The 20,019-nt window shown below is 49.1% G+C and overlaps 1 protein-coding gene across 1 annotated transcript in view; it reads left to right on the top strand.

The window, feature by feature from the left end:
- Nucleotides 1-7,981: 7,981 nt before the first annotated feature.
- PFKFB3 (6-phosphofructo-2-kinase/fructose-2,6-biphosphatase 3) overlaps nucleotides 7,982-20,019 on the top strand; it is a 41,513-nt gene continuing 29,475 nt past the window's right edge. The window contains exon 1 of the mRNA XM_066182669.1: nucleotides 7,982-8,174. Coding sequence (XP_066038766.1) covers nucleotides 8,159-8,174 — 16 coding nt within the window. The 5' untranslated portion in view covers nucleotides 7,982-8,158. The remainder of the gene's footprint in view (nucleotides 8,175-20,019) is intronic.

Consider the following 20,019-nt stretch of genomic DNA (forward strand, 5'->3'; position numbering starts at 1 on the left):
TCATCGTGCAAGGTTAAACTGGGCAAACATGACTTCCCCTCTGTGAACCCAAGCTGACTGTTCCTGATTTTCTTGTTCTTCACAAAAGCAGTGTTAGGTTAGCTACTCCCAGAATTGTACAAGTTATTTAAAATTCTCAAAAAACTGGAAGAGAGCAAGAACATCCACACAGCTGAGGCCCATGTATGGATGCATCTGGCACTGGTAACATGTTCCTAGCTGGGTACAAGACTAACCTTATTCCTTTTCCCATAAAAGCAGGAGTTGCTTGTGATCATGGAGAACTTTGTGTTGCTTACAAGCACTTTCTGTCACAGTAAGTTCAGTACTGTAATGATTGAGTCCTTAGGGGAATTCCTGCCTTTAGGTGATGAGGCAGTTGTCCTTAAAGACAAACAGGGATTGATTGTGTCTAGCAGTGTGTGCTCTGTTAATTTGCTGTTGCTGAGCAATGAGAGGACACAGCCAGGAGATTTGGATTCCTACTGGGCTGCTCTGGAGAGATGTGGGTTCTTCATAGATGGGTTTGAAAGTAGAACCTGGGCTTGGGAATTTTTTTGGTGTGTCCTGTAGACAGGACTTTCAATGAAAGACTTCCCTCTTGCCCTGTGATTTTGTGATTTTATTCAAAGTGCAGAGCAGTTAAAGAGCAATCCCAGTGCCTTTATCATCCATCAGTTTGGTTTATCCTCACACATCACCACTGCCTTCTGGTTGTGGCTGTAGAAGGTACTTCTGAAGTCCAGATGAAGATGATCAGGCAGCTCCTGGCAGGACATGTGGCCCTTGACTTTGTGTTTAATATGTGAACACAGCTGTTTCTTATCTGCGATGCAGTTTAGAGGATAAATTCATCTGCTACGCCTTGTTTTGAATCATAAAATCATAGAACGGTTTGGATTGTAAGGGCTCTCAAAGACCATCTAGTTCCAAACCCCTGCCATGGGCAGAGACACTTTCCACTAGACCAGGTGGCTCAAAAATTAACCTTTTCCTCAAAATACATTAGTGACATTTCCTGCTTCACAGAGGATGACTGGATTTTTTAAGGATGCAAAACCTGGTAATTACACAAGTTGCTCATAACATCAGCCAGAGCTGACAGACCTTAACTCCTGGGCAGCCCTGGATGTAATCATAGATACTCATGCCTTATTGTCAGGAGCAGTAAAGGAGTTGCTGCTCTTTTCTCCTCCTCACTGAAGGATTTATTAACTCTGAAGCCTTTTCTAAATGAATGCTTGGACTGTTGAAATTGTCTTTCTCTTTCTGCACTTCAGTGTGTTACAAGTGCTGCTTGCCTTGAATGTCCAGTGTGATTTTACCTCCTATTTACTGCAAAAAATACTTTGTGCCACACAAGGTGCAGCTCAGCCAGTTCGTAGCAAGGAGAAAAAAAAAATGCTATAAAGTCTACAGGACTTTTTAACTGCTGGTCAAAAAGGTGGGCAAACCCAAAGTCTTTCACTTCTGTTTCTGAAGGGAGAGATCGAATGACAAAGTCCCTGTCTATGCGCCTGTGTTTGGTGCTTTAACCAGAACTGTGCAGTAGCTGACAATAAATACAAGTGTGATCCTGTTGTCAGCTGTGCTCCTTTAGGGATCTTGCTGCCTGTTTGCGTCAGGTGGGGCTGGACCTTGCTGGTGGGTTTTTGTACACAGGTACAAACACAGCCTTCCATGTCAGTAAGCAAAGTCCTGTTTGAATGGGGGGGAAATGGACGGTGAAGATGAAAAGGTGCAAGGGAAGAACAGGTATGGAAGTCAAAGGAAACATTCTGTAAGTTGAAGAAAGGATAGTGTGTGTGTGTGTGTGTGTGTGTGTGTCCCTGCAGAGGTTTCCTCTCCTACTCCTATTCCTGATCCCTGCTGAACTCAAGATTGTGGCTTTGTGGCTTTTTCTCCTTTATTTTAGCATCAGGAAATTGGGAAATCCCAGAGCACAGGGTTGTTAGCACAGAAATGTAAAAACACAACCTCATGTCTTGTGTCCAAACAAATGTCTGGTGTCCAAACAACATTACCCACCCCAAACTTTCAGCCCCATAGCTGTGGGAATCAGGGATAGGGCACAAGTGTCCTGCACCCACCAGGCCCTGTCTCCCACACAGGACATCCCCTGCCCTGCTTTGGCAACCCCAGCAGTTGCAGTACATGCTTAAAGCCCAAGACACCCTCAGCTCAATGGAAAACAAGATCTTTCCCAGGAAGGTGCCTAACCCTTTCTTCTCTCCTACTTCTTATTCCTCCTCTGGGAAGAGTGTGGGGTTTTTTTTCAAAGGAGCTTTTAAGCATCTTGCCACTTCACAGCCCTTGAGTTGTTTTTCCTCTCCCAGTCCCTAAGGTGTTGATCTCTGGCCTCCATTTGAGAGCTTGCAGCAAGTCAACAGCTCAGGAATCCACATGGTCCTGCCAAGACAAAGGTCTTCCACTCATTTTTGGGTTTCTCCACCTCCTGCCGCAGGCACAAAGCTGGGTAGCAGTTCTGGACTTCTCTGCTTTGAACCTGTAAAACTTGTATAGCAACTGTGAAACCAAAACTCAAATCATACTCTGGCAAAACACAGCGAGCTCCTCTTGGGAGGATGGAAAGTGAAAACTGGTTGGGTTTTGTGTTTTTTCCACTTTAGGAAAGTGCTGGCTTTGTGCAGTTGAATGATGTAGTTACCACTGGGAGAGGATGTGAGCTGCAGCAATTCCCAGTCTTGTCTTCCCTCTTTGTAGGAAGGGATGTTGCACTCGAACAGCAAAACTTAAAGACCTTTCCAGGGAAATAATCCTGTGGCAATGATGTGTATTCAAACTGGGGTTCAGAGATTTGCTTCAAACACAAATTTCAGAGGAAGATCCATCTCAGCCTGCCCATCATCCCCTATGACACAACACCATTGCATCCAAAGACACTGTCCCAGAAGTATCACGTTCACCTGCAAGGACTCAGCTCTTCTGAGGAAGTCAGGAATTTAGGGATAATATGGAAATTAAGTTTTAAAAATAACTTCAGCTATCACGTATTAGTCATAGTTTCTTCCCCCTTCTTCACATGGATTTCTACCTGATCATTTTAAAGTGTTTTGCTTTGTTTTATTTCTATCCAGCAGGCTGATTTATTCATGGGTAAAGCCTGATGGTTTTTTATTTTTCCTGCAATGTTGGGGAACATAAAAGCCTGGAAACTTGAGGTTGCTATCAGCATTTATGTTAAAAAATAATGGTGTTGGCATCATAAAATCATTACTTTTTTTTTTTCATTTTTTTTTTCATTTTTTTTCTGTTTTAAAAACAGGGGGAGCTAACTGCATGGTAAGAATTTGCCTCCCCAAGCCTGGACTATGTGAAATAGAACTGATTATCTGTCACTCTTGATGCATCAGAAGAACGATGCAGATGTTTCTCCAAATGTGACATTTCCTCTTCAGAGCCAGATGGGTGTGTGGTAGCAGTTCAAAGCCACAGAAATCAATGGAAAAGGGAAAGTGAATTTCCTACATGGAAAGAGCAAAATCAAATTTAGAAACCTGCTGGAGCTGGCAGCAGCAGAGAAGCCAGGAAGGTTTGTCCCTGACAGCTGCAGCCTGCAGATCACTCCTGGGAAATGCTGGCCAGTTCTTTCTCTCCAAAACCCAAAAGCTGAAAATTGTGCAAAACAGGAGACTGGGATCTGGAGCTGTGCAAAGGACCAAGAGTACCTGGTCACAAAATGATTTGGATTAGAAGGGGCCCTAATGATCATCTCATTCCAACACTTTCCACTACCCCAGGTTGCTCCAAGCCCCATCCAGCCTGGCCTTGGACACTTCCAGGGACAGGGCAGCCACAGCTTCTCTAGGTACCCTGTGCCAGGGCCTCCCCACCCTCCCAGAGAAGAATTTTTTCCTAATCTCTAATCTAAGCCTGCCCTCTGTCAGTTTAAAGACATTCCTCCTTGTCCTAAGTCTTTGACCTGCATCTCTCTAATCCAATCTTTTCTCCACACCTTTATAGAGCACCTAATCTCTGTGATATGAAGATGCCAGCACTAATACCAGAGGGTAACAAAAGTAATCTCTCTAGGTCAGGCTGCGAGGGGGAGAATGTCTGTAAACTCTCCAAAAGCTCATTGTTCCCAGTCCCTTCTGCATCTGAAGCCCTGATGACCTGGTTGTGCTGCCTGTTCTCCCAGCAGGACCAGGCCACCAGCCTCTCTGCAACTTTCCCCTGTGAAATTTGCAAGGCTGAAGCATCAGGCTGGTGATGAGCACGTGGGGAGAGCTGGCTGTGAGAAAGGGGAGCTGGGAACCAGTGTGTGGCTGCTGCAGTGTGGGAGGATCAGCGAGGGCCTTGAAAACCTGGGCATGGGCTGAAAGCTGAAGTGTAATGGCCAGTGCCTGGTCACTTGAAGATTGGCTTAGGTGTGACCACAGCAGCTCAGACAGAGAACAGATGAGCCCTGGGAAAAGGGGTCTGATGCTTACAGGGAAAGTAGGGCCTTCAGGAGATGTGTAACCCAGGGGAGGAGGAGGAGGAGGAGAGCCTGCCTGAGCACTCAGACATTTTATAAAAGGATAAAACAGAACTTTGCAAGCCAGATCAATCATGTAAGCAAGACGCCTGGTGTACCCAATTCCCAGCACCCTCATCTTCCTTGGGTTTGTGCCATGCAAGTCATTCCAAATGTTATAAATATTTCAAAGGAGCTGTTTGCATTCTTATTTGCTTGTAGAGTACAAGCCTTGCAGTGAAGGAGATCCCCGTGATTGCCTCTCAGGCTGAAAGCATTGACATTCCTGTCTTGCACTGATCCCAGCCATTATCTCACTACCTGGAAAGGGAGAGAAGTTCAATACTTATTTTCTGGCTAGGAATGTGCAGGGATGTGCAGGGCAGCTCATTTCATCCCTGTGCCCCTTGATGCAAAGCCTGGTTGTGTACACAGTAGGACTAAGTGCAAGGTGGGGAAGGAAAATTAATTCTCCAGCCTGGATAAAGAGGTTTTTCTGGGTTTAAGGATGAAGTTGAGGGGAAAATTCTTCCATGTGAGGGTGGGGAGGCCCTGGCACGGTGCCCAAAGAAGCTGTGGCTGCCCCTGGATCCCTGGAAGTGTCCAAGACCAGGTTGGATGGGGCTTGGAGCAACCTGGGATAGTGGAAGATGTCCCTGCCCATGGCAGGAGATTTGGAACTACATTGTCTCTAAGATCCTTTCCAACCTAAACTTCCCCATGTTTCTGTGAAATATGGTTTTTAGACCTGTGAGACAGGTAAAAGGCTCCTTTGCTGTGTCAGTTCTAACTAAACAACACCCCTAACATATTATTCATTCAATTACACTTTTGTTTCCTTCGGAGACACCTTCCTACAGGACACGGCTGGGAAAGCTGGTAGCAACCACTGAGGCTCCAAGTGCCTCTCCCACAGACACCAGGACTGGGGAAGATCTCAGGAAGCTTTCTGCACTATCCCTCAGCCCTGGGGTTCAATCAGTGCTGGCTGAAACCCTTCCCACCATGTTTGCTCAACATGTTCTGAGAAGCTCAAGTGATGCTGAACCACTGCCGCCCCCTCTGGACATGCAGCCTGGCATTTGTGCTCTGCCAGGAGGAGAGATGCTCTGATTTCACCATCCTAGACCCGAGCTTGTTTTTTGTTGTTGTTGTTGTTGTTGTTTGAATTATTACTGTTTTTACTTTTTAGTTGTTCTTTCTAGATACCAAACAGAAATGCTGTTGAACTGTGAGTAAGGGGTGATGATCCTCATACACCAGAAATCCTCAGACTATGTTTGAAGCCTTCTCTGCTTATTTAAACTGCCTGGCACTACTGAGATGCCTGAGGTGCTTTTTGTGGATGAAACCAAATAATATCTGATATAGACAATGATGCTCTGACTCCTGTGATGGCCTTGGCTGGAGCTTGGAAGCTGGTTTCTGGAATTCTCTGGAAAATGGAAAGCAGATGTATGGACACCAAAGATGTCCCATCTGAGATCTTTCTAGGTCAATGCACTGAAGAACTGGAACAAATCCCAGGGAAAGGACCAGGTGACAGAAGCACCTTAATGGGGACCTGAACCATCATTCTCTAATACAGGTCCTGGTCACAACTATGAAACTCTGGGATGCTCCTACTGGGAAGTTTTTGGAGCTGAAGTGGCATTGTCCAGGCAAGATCAGTGTTGGAAAAACACTGAGGAGTTGAACCCCTTCTAAGATGTGCAGGCACTGAGCAGGATGTTATGGACAACAAACTTGGACATGAACATCCAAACATGGATTTTCATGGATAAGACACTCATTTTGGGTCTAACCCTGAGTATATTGCATTAGGCCTCTTCTGCTAAGCCCTGGAATCATGTGCTGGAAATATCCTTCAGGAGATGAACTGCTAATCCACATTTATCCTGGGAAATAGAACTGTAAAAAATCTGGTTTTGTAGAGATTTGAAAGCTCATCACTCCAAGGGGAATTTCCCTTGTTTGCCAGACCAGAGGGCTGGGTTAGAGTTGAGGTGGACCAGAAGAACTCCTGAGTGCTGCTGCCCTGGCCTTGGGCACGGCTGGGGTGTCCTTCCCTTCCACCTGGGTGCTGGGACACATGGAGTGAAGGAGGACTCTCCTTTACCTCCTGGGCTGTCTGGCAACAGCACATGGATGTTCAACCCACCTGCCTTTAATTTTCCCAACCTGTGGCCCTTTAAGGTTACTAAACATCCTGGGAAATTCCATTTTTGGATGATTTTTCCCCAAGGAAATGGTTGCCTGCTCAATTTGCTTGGGCAGACCCCCAGCCCGTCCTGCTGTGTTTTCCAAGGCTGGGACATAAAGCAGCTGCTGTAACTGGTTCCAGTCACTGGAAGAAGCCCAGCAGTCCATGCCATCAAATCTTGAACACCTTTGTTCCTCACATGGGGCTCAGGAACATCTCCACATGCAGCAACCAACACTCCCGGAGCAGGGCAGAGGCAGCAAAGCCATGTAGGACGTTGGTGTCCGTGTCCCTGCCGTTCCTGTTGGAGTCACAGCTCTCGTAACAGCCTGGGGGGAGTTTTTTTGGAGCGCTCCTCACCCACTGGCCTAAACAGGTTTCTCCAGTGGGGGTAAAGCCAAACCTGGCAGACTTTGCCCTGGGGAGGATGAAGAACACTCACCTGGAGGTGGTCTGGATGGGGCTGGAGCCTGCAGGAGATGGATGGGGAGGCTTTAGAGCACCTCAGGGATCGTTTCAGGAAGGTCTTGTTGACTCCAGGAAGGAAAAACAGTTTTGCAGGGAGCAGAGACACAGAACAAAGCTCATGGTATCACTGTCAAGCATGCAGATGAAAGGATGGGGTCATATCCTGCACAGTACTGAGAGTTTCTCTTGAACTCCCTCCAAGCCAGTGCCTTTCTACCTCCAGGGAGGGCATGAAGGAACCACAGTAAAAAAAAACAACCCTCCCAGGTTAAAATGTTCCACCTTCACCTCCTGCTGCAACCTGAGCTCCAGAGATGAGGACACACGGATCTGATGCTGTTCCAAAGCTCATGGATCATCCCAGCCCTGTGAGGCCAGGCAAGGCGTATTTGTTCATCCTTAGGATCCAGCACTGCAGGATCTGAACTTCCAGTTGCCTGTGCAAGAACAGGAGATGCTGAACAGGGAGATCTGAGTTTCTGAGCCCCTTGTTTGTGAAGCCCCCAGTTTGTCCCAGTGCCACCACGAAGAAGATGGGATTGGTGCTCTGATGAGCTCAGAAATTTGCATAAGCGATGCAGGAGGCCAAAATTCCATTATCACACCCACAATCATTACATTCCGTTCTGTACTGGTCCTACCAAGAAAAAAATCCACCACAAATCAACTAAAAAACCCTTTCCCAGTACCTTCCACTCCTTTCTAAGGCCATCAGCTCCCTGTCCTGTTCCTGTCACTTCCCTCCCATCCCTGCCCGTCTCCAGGAAGCGAAGGGTTAAAAGCTCTGAAACTGCAAGAACTTCCTCCTTTCTGCAGTGCCACCCTCGGAATGACGCTGGTTTCTGCCGGGCTTTGCCCAAATATGTCCGTTTCCTTCTGAAAGAAGGAGGAGGAGGAAGAAATAGAGATACAGAAGAAATACATATATTTTATATACATATCTGAGAGACCGAGTCCGAGCCCGCGGAACCCAGGAGTCCGAGCGCAGCGCTGCCTCCTCCCGCTCCATGCCGTTCCGCAAAGGTAGGGCTGGATGGGTGGGCAGCATCCCGGGATGCTCCCTCAGGGACTACCTGGGCATCCAGGGATGGCTCCGTGCCCCTGGCGGTGCCTCCTGCGGGGATGGGAGATGGGAGCACCGGGCTGTGCCCGGCTCTGCCGCACCGCCGGCTTTTGGAGGACGATAGGGGACACCCCTGGGGTTGTGTGTGGGGTGGGTGTGTGTGTTCTGTGCAGCCTGAAAAGGGCAACTGGCCCCTTTCCTCCTTCCCTGTGGGGTTTTTCGGCTGTCCTCGGGCGAGGGGAACGAGCTGCTCTGGTTGATGCAAGGGCTGAACACAGAGGGCAGCGGGATGTTCCTGGCAGGGGGTGCTGCTGGGGCGGTGCAGGCTGAGAACTGAGCGCATTTGTGTCCTTGGGAGGTGCTCGGCTGAGGGGCTGGCAGGAGAGGCTGCGGAGGGAAACGGCCCTCACCTGGGCAAGCCCCGTCCGTGCCGAGGTGCTCTCAGATCTGCACCCCAAACCATCTCTTTTCCACAGAAATCCACACTTGCCACTCTCTGGCTTGGCAGAGTGGGAAGGAAGCACCACCTTCCTCTGGGAATAGGGACCTATGAGACCTAAAGCCCCCATGGGTGCTCCTGTGCTGCCGTGGATGAGTTTTCCATCCTCTCCGAGCTGCTTAAATGTCACCTCCCCCTCTTCCCGGAGGGAAGTGCGGGCGCAGAGTGGGATGCTTGTGGTGGTCCCTTTCCCCAGCAGCTCTATTGGGTGGAGAAAAGGAAGCGGAAAAGTCTTCCTCATGAGCCAAAAAAGCCAGGGGTGGCAGGGTGAAGTCGGGATGTGCAAGGACACGGGCAGAAGGTGCAGCTCAGCACCGCACACAGGTGCTTTGGCCGGAGGGCAGTCCTGTGCTGGGGCAGGGACAGAGGTGTCACACACTGCCACTGGCACGGCATCGAAAGGCAGCAGGGAGGGAATGAAATCGGCGGGGAGAGGGCTGGCTTTGTTTTTTCTCTCCTCTGGCTGCTCTGGGGAGGTTGTCACGGGGGTGAGGCAGTGCCCGCAGTGATGCTCGCAGAACCCGTATCTCAGGCGCCGAGGTTTCTGCTGCCTTTTAAGGCTCCGCGCAGCGTGATGTGGTTCACACCCTCGCATCCTGACAGCGCAGCAGACTGCAGGGCTAGATTTAATTTTAGGTGATAAACGGATTAATTTAGAGCAGAAGGAGAGCTGCTGGGGGTGGGCGGTGGGAGGAAAGCAGAGCTTGTGAGGCTTTAAAATCGCTGAGCTGGGGGAGCGGGGAGAGACCGGGGGAACTCCCCATGTTGGAGGGCAGCTCCCGTGGCCCTGCCGCAGCCTCAGCAGGGACAGAAGTGACCGGGCAGCTATCCAGCACTCGGGGACACACGGCGGATTTGCGGCAATTGATGCTTTTCCGTGTGCGGTCCTGCCCCAGCACACCTAAACCGGGGGGGACCCGTTTGTTGGGACACCGTGCCGTGCTTGTCATCGCTGCCAGAACCGTGGGGCACGGTTTACCTGAAAATCCTCGGCAGTTCTGTCCCGCAGCCCTTGTCACCGTCGCAGCCGTAGCTCGTCTGACTACAAACTTCCTCTAGAGGTCAACCTTGAAATGCCAGAACAGCTCCCAGCAGCTCCGTGCATCAGCCTGCGGCTCCAGACAGCCCAAGGAGGCAGAGAGGCCGGTGTGGATGGGTTTTATCCACTGCTTGTGTATTTTAGGGATAATTTTGTCACCACGAGAGTTGTCAAGCGCTGGAAAAGCGGTGCCTGGGGGAAGCGGTGGAGTCAGCGTCCCTGGAGGGATTTAGGACGTGTAGATGTGGCACTTGGGGTCATGGTTTAATGGTGGCTTAGCAGTGCTGTGACCTGGCTGCAGCCTTTAACCTCAGTTCAGATCATCCCGTTGGGCTGGTGGGACCCCACATCACCATCCCTGCCTGGACCACTGCTCAGTGGCTGCTGCTGGGCTGCCTGGGCTTCCCAGGGGCATATCCATAAGCCACCAGGCAGGAGGGTTGTGGAGAGCATGGCCTTGTGGCTACCCTTCAGAAGCTGCCCACAGCAAGCTGCGCATATCCTAAGTTTGCAGGAGAGTTGGGCATGAAGCTATTTTCCTTCTAGTTCAACTTGGTGCATAAAAATCCTTGCTGAAGGTGGCGGCTTCAGCTGGGTTGGAATCTGGCCGTGTTCCTGACCCTCCCAGAGGAATATGGGGACTCCATGTAGCTTGGCAAGGAGGCTGAGCCTTTACTTGGGAGCTTTTTGGGAACAGCATCTCACCACAGGTCTTGCTCACAGCCACCCTGATCCAGGGTGTAAAGAGGAGGCTCTGCCCAAGGGCTGCTGCTCTGTAGACCTTCGGTAGCTTGAGGCACAAGGACACTTTGGGATGAGCATTTTGGAGGGTCTCAACTGTGTTTGCACACCCCTGTGTGTGGAAATGGACCATCCTGTGGCAGAAAATGGAAATTTCACCCCTGTCTTGGCTGGTTTCTTACTGCTTGCAGCTTTGGCATCACTTTTCTGTGTCTCCCTGAGAAGTCTGTGTGAAATCCTGGCTGCCTTGGCTCTGTTCTGCCTCCCTCCCCCTCGGGCATTGTAGCCTGTGGCATTGCCAAAGGATCTGCACTTCATGGCTGTATAACAGCTGCCATTTAGCCAACCTCAAGGCATTTGGCAGTTTCAGATATTAAAGAAAGGTGTTTCTAGCAGGGATGCTCAAGGACAGCCAGGAGGAAGGAGCTTAGGACAGAAATTAATTTCTTCCAGCATTGCTGCATCAGCTGGGAGCACTGGAGAGAGCCCTGATCCCTATGCAGTGCCATTACCCTGGCAAAAGCCTGTCTGTGGCTGCAGCTCTGCTGGCAGGAGTTGTTGGGAGCTTTCACCTGAAGTGCCCTTCCTGAAAAAATATGATTTAATTACTGCAGCTGACGCAAGGAAGGCTGGGAGCGTGCAGGTGATAAGCTGGCAGGGCATTGCCAGCGAGCGGGACATTTGTCATCTGTCAAAGGACAAATGAAATCCCGATGCTGCTGGCTGGGAAGGAGCTGGAGATAAGACTGAAAGCCAGCGAGCAGAGATTGAACACATGGTGATAGAGGCACAGAACAGTTTGGGTGGGAAAGGATGTAAAAGATCACCTAGTTCCAAACCCTCTGACAGGGCAAGGACATCTTGTACTTGATGAGTTTACTTAAAGTCACTCCAATCTCACCTTGAACAAGTCCAGGGATGGGGCATCCACCACATCTCTGGGCAACCTGTTCCAGGGTCTCACCAGCTTCAAAATAAAGATTTTCTTCCTTATATCTAATTTAAATCAACCCTCCTTCACTTTGAAACCATCACCCCTTGTCCTATTGCAACAGACCCTGCTAAAAAAATCTGTCCCCATCTGTAGGAATAGGGTAAAAACCTAGCCTGTCATTTCTTCTAAGTGCAGCTAACAAGTAATCTGTAAGTTCCCATATGAAGCTGTTTTGAGAATGAGCAGTTCCTTTAACACAACAATCTATTCTGATGGTGAAAAAAAATGCACCTGTAAAAACAAGGGATTTTTCCGATGAGAATCAGTAAAGAAAATCTGTAAACAATCTGAGAATAGATAGATTTGATGGACAAGTAAAATACCTTTTCCTAACCAATAGAATAATTAACAAGAAAGCTATTAACCAATTAGAAGTTGCCCTTGAAGTTTGTAAAAACTGTATAAAGACAGCATTCAGCAATAATAAAGGGCCTTCTGAGCCTTCTGAACTTTTACTGTGTCTCTCTGCGTGTCGTGACCGCCTCAACAATGACACCCGTCTTTTTTTATATGTTCCCTTTAGGCACTGGAAGGGGCTCTAAGATCTCCCACAAGCCTTCTCCAGGCTGAAAAACTCCAGCTCTCTCATCCTGTCTCTATAAAAAAGGTTTTCCAGCTCTTGGAGCATTTTCATGCCCTCTTCTGAGCTTGCTCCAACAGCTCCACATCCCTCTTATATTGGAGACCCCGAGCTGGACATGGTGCTCCAGGTCGGGGTCTCATGAGAGTGGAGTGGAGGGGCAGAACCCTTCCCTCTCTCACTGCTCACACTACTTTGTACATTCTGTCAGCAGAAGTTACAACATCCTCTGGTCTCATTTCTGCTTGCTGAGATCAAAGAGGCTCTTGTTAGCAGGAGCAGAGGTGCCTTTTGCCTGTGAGCATGAAGGAAAAGGGCAGGACTGTGCCACATCGCAGCATTGCTATTTCTGCTGCCCTGTCCCCTGTGCCACCAAGAACTTCCTTGCGGTCCCAGCTCCTGCAGTGACTCAGATTATAACACCCCCTGATGGGAAACTCTGCTTTTGCAGAGTGGTTACAGCTAAAGCTGGAGAACTGCCTTTCTGCAGCTTTTTTTTAGGTATTGGAAGGGATAATCTTGTCACTTCGGGAGACTTTCTGGATTGCTGGGAATGCCCTGCAGACCCACATGCTGCTGCCTTTCCGGTGACATCACCCATCACTCCTCGATGTCGTGTCTTCCTGGCAGCCCTGGAAAAGTTTTTATCCAGCATTTCCTGTCAGAGGCAGTGGACAGGATTTTTAAGTGCTGAAGGATGCAGAGAAGCCACGTGAGGAGTCAGGAGTTGCTTGAGGGGGGTCCTGCCTGCTGCAGCTCCCCATGGGGACTGTCCCAGTGACAGTGACACTGTAGGTGTCTGCTTGAGGGTGTCTGCTTAAAGGGCAGGAAGGAAATGTGTGGCAGAACTGGTCCTAGCTCTCCTGACTCACTGGCTCGTGCCTGAGTCAAACCATCACCTTGTTTTCACTGAACACCTTTCCTGGAAGGCTGGAAATCACCTCCCCTCCTGCTTTGTCCCCTGGCCTGTATTTCTCACTGTGGTATTTTCATTCTGGCTCTTGGTTTCCTTTCACTCCCTTTCACCTCACCAGCCTCTTGAGCCAAAGGACCCAAAGGAGCAGGTGTCTGTCCCCCTATCACACCCCTCCCAGCACCTCCCTGCACTTCCAAGAAGGCCCTTGGTGAGCACGACCTTCCTGCTGCCTCTTGGCCTTTGCACTTTCTTTAGCATTTATGAGGAGTTTTAAATGGATTTGAGAGTCACCATGCCTGGTTTTGTTCCCATTATTGCTCACTGGGTCATGCACAAACAAGCAGTAGAGTCCACCACATCTCATGGTGCTGGTGCAGGGGGCACATGCCAGGCTGTGGGGGCCAGGTGGGACAACCTTGGCTGCCACCAGCTGCAGGTGGAACCACCACTCCACAAGAAACTCCTGTAGGGTGTGCAGCTCTGGGAGGTCCAGTGGGGTTTTGGGACCTGCTCTCCATTCTGATGACTCCACAGAAACCAGCTGGTGGGGAAAGATCTGGGTTGTTAACACCTCTGAGACTTCCTGAGTCTGGGAATTAAACCACATAACAATACTGAAGGTATATTCTCATGTCCTAACCTGGGAGCAGGCAAACACACCTATAACCTCCCTGCCAGGGCCAGCATCCCACCAAGAAACTCAGGATGCTGAAAAAACCCTTATTTTGGTGTCCTGTCTCCCTCCTGGCAGGGATGGGGAAGGACTCTCCATTGCTGTATTTCCAGCCACCAGCTGAAATCAAGCTCAGTGGCTATGTCACACAGGAAACCAGCTCAGATTGGGCTTGGGCTTCACCCCAGTGCTCAGATCCCACCACCAACACCCCCCAGGCCCCTTTTCCACCTGCCATCCCACCATCCTTGTGCCACTGGGAGCCTGTGCCAGCAGAGCTGCTGCCCTGCTGAACCTTCCCCTAACACACCCTCTGTGATGGAGAAATTGATCTCGGCACAAAACGTCTCCGAAGGCTTTAAATCAGATGACCACAGGTGTTTTGGTTTTTTTTTTCACGGAGGGACGTGGGAGGATTTCAAAACCAGCAGCCAGCAAGGTGTGATCCCTGTTTTCCTGGTGCGTGCGTGCAGGCACACACATCTCTGCAGGGCACCTGATTCTTTTCCCTTAATTTTTTCCATAACTACATTTTAAGGTTGGGGGCGGGGGGGGGAAGGATGGGGGACAGGCCTCAGTTGGGACTCAAGATCAAACTCACACAAGCCAATTTAGGTTTCCTTTTGTTCTCCCCTGGAGAATTCCTTGTCCTGGCAAGGGGTATTAGAATTCCATTAATTAGGATTCCACTGGGGCAGCATATCTTGTTTAAACCTTAAATATTTTTGCTATAAATAACAGCTATTATCTTATCCACAGCATCCTTTTCCAGGCCAAAAGCTATTCCCCAGTTTTCTCCTTCCTGTAGAACAAAACCACTCTCATTTTGTCCTCTCCCATACACCCCATTCTGAAAACAGCTCCTTGGTATTGCCCACCATGTCCCATCCCAGATTAAACCTCTTCCCAAAAGCACAGGGCCTGGAGTCAGAAGTGCCCTTCCTTGGTGCTGAGGAACCAGCACCATCCAGTCCAGAAAACCCAACCTCCTGCATTTTGTATTCCACCCTCTTGCTAAAACAGCATGGAATTGGGCTTTCCTTTTGGTTTCCCAGCAATATTAATATTGTTGTTGTTGTTGTGTTGTTGTTTTGTTGTGTTGTTGTTGTTGATGATGATGATAATAATAATAATAATAATAATAATAATAATAATAATAATAATAATAATAATAATTTCTTCTGGGACTTCATGCTGTTTGTTCAGAATTGACTGCTGAGACCTTTACGTTCCCCCTCTCCCCAGTTCTTCACTCTGTGTTGGATGATTTCCAGCCTTACCAATTGAGGCAGGGGAAACTGAGGCACGGGAGGGTGCAGAGATGGACTGGAGGCTGTGCTGATGGTGCTTTTAGCTGCTCTTATCCACGGATCCACCTCTCTGCACCAATCCTGGCTGTGCTGGAGCATCCTAAGATGTGTTCCCTGTGAAGGTATTTTTTGGGGGGCAATACTGGTGAAAACTTTGTAGTGCAGTGCAGAGCTTCCAAATCAGCCCCTGTGGGCAGGGTGTTAAAACCCCACCTGGAGAGATGTTGATTTGGGTTGGAAATCAAGGAAAGTTTTGCTCAGCTTTGAAAACTATTATCTGGGGACAGAGGGAGCAAGCTGAGACAGACCAAAGTCTCCTTGTGAAATTGTCTGGGGAGAAACGATGTTGCTGGGGAAGGTGACGGTAAATCCACAGAGAAAAGAAGGGATTGCCGTGTCCTTGTGCAGTCCCGGCCCCGCTTTGGGCTCTCTTCTGTCGGGACTGGTGAGAACCAGCTGCATCCCTTCACCCAGTCTGATTTATTCCCCTCCCCGCGGCCTCTGGAGCTTGTTTATCGGACCTGACGTGGGGAGAACCTTTCCCAGGGCAGCGGGGCGAACTTGTTTACCAGTTTTACTTATTATTTTATTGGCCTTGGCTGGCATGAGGGGCCAGCCCCGGGAAGCCGTAGGCCGTGCACGTCCCGTTCGCGTGGACACGGGCGGGGAGCGCTGCGGGCTCCGCTCCGGCTCCTCCCGGGACACGCGAAAGGAGCGTGCCAGAGCCGTGCAAGCTGCGCTTTCCAGCTCCTTCCAGGAAGCCCGGAGAGCAGCTGAGGGTGGTAAACAACAGGGAAAACCCGCCAGGATCAGGGGTGTGTTTTTAACCAGGAGGTACTGGTGCCTTAGCCTCTTCGCTTTTTTATTTTTTCAAACGCTGCAGTGCATTAGTGCATAACTCTAAGCTCCGTGTAAAGTGTTAGTTAAATGCCTTCACGTTTTGCTCAGACAAAACAATCCCTCTTGGCCTGAGATCCAAGGATCCTTACTGCCTTCAAAAGTCCAAACCAAAGTGAATTGGGAGGAGCAAACTGGGGGAATGTGACTTCATTACCTGAAGCTGTAATTGGACGATTAACCCCTGATATGTAAATATAACCCAAACTTTTATCTGTCTGAAAACCTCAGTGACCATAGTCCATCTTGGGTGTAGCCCCTTGGGGAGCCTTTGTCTGCCCTTCATTAAATATATCTGCTTTTATCCTTGTAACTTTGGTCTCTGTTTCAAGGTAAGCCTGAAAAGGCATCAGTACTGGGAGCAAAACTGCGTGTTTTGTCTCCTCCTCCCAAACCCATGAGCTCCAAGCAGGGATGTGGCTTCCCAGTTTCAGTCTCCATTGAGCCAGGATGCTCCAGCTGCCTTTACTGGGGGATAAGCAGAGTTGCACTGGGTATTGCTCATGGGCTTGAAGGTGAGGACTGAACAACTGCTGATTTCTGTGCCTGGGACACCAAATTTTTCCACCGCTAAAAATGCAAGTGTGTACTGCCAGGTCACCTGGCACAAGTGCAAAATAAAGGCTCCTCAGTCACCTCAATATAAATTTATTTGGAGCAAACTCTTGCCTTCATGCCAGGCGTGACCCAGGCAAACACCCCACCTTAAATGCCAATAGGAGACTAACATGGCTGGAGCAGAAATTTGAGAATTTGACTTGGCTTTTTTTCCTCCTTCTCAATGACTTTCTTAGAAATCCTCCTTATTAGGAAGGAATTTCTCACAGGAACAGTAGGACATAGCTGATGCTGTGATTTGGGCTCAGGCAGCCTGATAAAGCCCTTCCACAAAAGGAATGTGGGGTGGCTTTATGCCAACACCAGGTGCTCCAGGGATGGATCCATGCTCACAAAACAACATTCCCATTCAGAGCAAAATAAAGAAAAATGTATAGAATAAGCAGTATATAGAATAATAATAAAGAAAAATAAATGGTAGGGTTTGGGTTTATTTTCCAGCCTGTGTCCATTTCCCAACTGGAGGGCTGGATCCCATTCATGGCTGAGGACAAGGCTTTGGGGTGAGTTGAGGAACTCAGAAGTAGCTTCACCTCCAAAATCTCCATGCTGCTGAACCAAGCTGAGCAGGATGAGTTGAGACAGAAGAGGCACCTGCCAGCAGTGATTTTTGTGATTGTTTTTTTCTCCAAAGTGGCTTTGCCAAAGGTAGGAAATGGATTTCCGCCTCCTGCTAGCTGTGAAGGTCATGTGCACGGGGGAACACAGTCAGCAAAGCCTTTGTTTCCCTTAAACCTTAAATCACCTCTGGTTACTGCCATGTTTCTCCTTTCCCTTTTTTTTTTTCCTCCGCTTAGTAATTTTTGGGTGCAGCTGTGCAGCTGAGAAACTGATCACGTCCAAAACATTTACACTACAAATAAAAGAACAAAGCAATAAACCATTAAATCATGTAGGGCTGTTGCAACAGCCGCAATTAGGTGGAAGGCATGAGGGGGGGAAGCGTCCTTTTTACGGATGTGACTTTCCTAGCCCGAATTCTGGACGACCTGAGGTTACCTTTGGCAGCCTGGCTTGGAATGTGCTGTCACACCGTGCTGGCAGCCACGGGGTTGGGGTTGGGTGGCCTGGCGGTTAACGGCCCAGCTACAGGCAAGATGGGACAAGACAGCGTGGGATGAGGCTGGCGTGTGCCAGGGCTGAGCTTTCCTCACCCCTGTCATCAGTGACTGGCTCTGCCTGAATGCAAGAGGACCAGATTTTTGAGCAGCATCTGAAGGGACGGGGGTAGCTGTGTGTGCTCCTGCACGTGTGCAGGGGAGCTGCGCCTGCTCAGTCTCTGGGGCTGAGATGGGTTTTCAGGGATATTCCGCTGGTCAGGTCTGGAATGAGCAGGAGTGTTTAGGGCAGGATGGGGAGGGGCACAGCTCATCCATGCTCAAAGCATGTCCTGCAGATACTACAGCTCCTGTGACCCTCTGGCTACCCCACCTTCATCCCAAACCCATCCATAGCCAAATCTGCAGAAAGGCCTTGCTTTTGCATAGCTGGCAGGTTTGGGAATTGCTCTGGGCTCTGCTCCATGGGTACAAACTGTATCTCCCGCTGCCTCAGTGACCATCCATGGAACCCCTGAGGCATCACAAGCATCTTCACCCGGCAGTGGGTGAAAGGTGCCCATCAGTCAAGTGCCTGGGGCTGTTCGAGCCTGGGTAATAACAACATGAACTGAAGGAAGGTCATACCTTGAGCCTGAGCCTGGCTCTCCCTCTTTATAGGGAAACTGGCAGGAAAGCCTGCCCGGGAGTCGGGTGGCCCTCAGATCTCTTGTTGACTGTCTAGCCGTTGTTTTCCTTCAGGCTGAGCCCTGGGTAAACAGCTGGGTTGGGAAATGTGAAACCCTGGCTGTAGCCATGCTGTCACCGCAGGCAGCAGCCCAGGAACGTGCGGGGAGCACAAACCCACCAGAGCTGAGCCGGGGGGAGGCACAAGGGGCATGGACAGGTGAGGTGAGCCTCTCTCCTGGGGTCATTTGTATAGCTTGAGAGGTGTTGTGTTTGTAGCACAGAGTTTGTGCTGGGACAGGTCGCCCAGAGAAGCTGTGGCCGCTCCTTCCCCGGAAGCGTCCAAAGTCAGGTTGGACACGGCTTGGAGAAACCTGGGATGGTGGAAGGTGTACCTGCCCATGGCAGGGGGTTGGAACTGGATAATCTTTTATGTCCCTTCCAACCCGAACCATTCTGTGATTCCCTAATGAGTGGTGTGGCTGGAAATGCTGAAGCAGAAACAGTAAAAGTGGGTTTTTTTGAGTTATAATCAATGGCCAAGATGTGCTTCCACCTGTGCCATGACTTCCCTGCTCTGTCTCTCAGCTCAAGTAACAGCAGTTGTTTGGGAAAAAACTGAGGCCCTCTCAAGTGCTTTGAAGCACAGCATCTTTCCTTGTGACCTCTGCCAGGCACCCAGATGCTGCTTTGCTACTCCCTGTTAAACTCCAGGGCAGAAATCTAAACACTGAAGTCAGTTTTGGGTGGGTTTTTTTGTTTGTTTGTTTTGGCTTTTTGGTTTTTTTTGTTGTTGTTTTTTTTTGTTTGTTTGTTTGTTTGGTTTTTTTTTTTTTTTTTTTTTTTTTTTTTTTTTTAACCCAAGGTGCTGTTAACAGCTTGTCATTGCGGGTTGGAAAATATAAATGTATTTGAGAAAATATGTTGGCGGCAAGCTCCCCATATTGTTTCAGATTGCCCCAAAATTCCAGAGAAATTTTCCATTAATATTTTTCATGTCTGATTGGAAAATATCAGGGAAAGAAGAAACAAGTTCTGTAGATGTTTTAAAACAATTTTAGTCTTTTTTTTTTCTTTCCCAGCCAGGTCTCCATGGCAGAGAAAAAAGTAAATTAAATACAGAAATTAAAATCATCTGCTGGGACTTAAATGCATTAAAATCATTGCTCTGTAAGTGGAAGAATTTTAAGAAAACCATGATAAGAAAATTTGGTTATTTAATTTCTGCATTCCAGCTATCTGTGTGATCTTATTCCAGTGATTTGGGTCCAAAACTTGGTTAGGAGGGGTGTTAGGAAATTGGAGGTTCCCTGAGAGAGGTTTTGACTGTAAGGAGCTCCAGCAAAAGATACGGAAACAAAACAGGACCTTACTATTCTAAATTTCAGCTTGTCGACCACACATTTTCCCTCTTACTTGTCTTTCACAGACCTCCTAAAAGCAGTGCCTGCAGATCTCGAGTTTAAAAGCACATGGCAACACTCTGGAAAAGTGGGACACTTAGACCTCACCTCTGGATTCCTTGTGGTTTCCACCAGCTGAAAGGAGAGGGGAGCCCTTGGGGAGGCTGATCCAGGGAATAGCTCAACCCCAGGGGTGGTGCTGGTCCCAAAAGTGGTTCTTCTTGGCCAGAGCTGAGGTGTGTGGGCCACTGTTGAGCAACCATTGTCTGGATCATCCCAGCCCTGTGAGGAAGCAGGAATGAGCAGGTTGTCCATGGGGCAGACGTGCTCAGAGAGGTGAGGCGTGGGTGGGAAGATGCTCGGCAGGTACACGGTTTTGAAACACAGCTCCTCACCAAAGCTCCGCTCTTC

The sequence above is a fragment of the Chamaea fasciata genome, unplaced genomic scaffold (assembly GCF_029207755.1).
Source record: "Chamaea fasciata isolate MVZ Bird 193981 ecotype frontalis unplaced genomic scaffold, bChaFas1.0.hap1 SCAF_5, whole genome shotgun sequence".
Classification (NCBI taxonomy): Eukaryota; Metazoa; Chordata; class Aves; order Passeriformes; family Sylviidae; genus Chamaea; species Chamaea fasciata.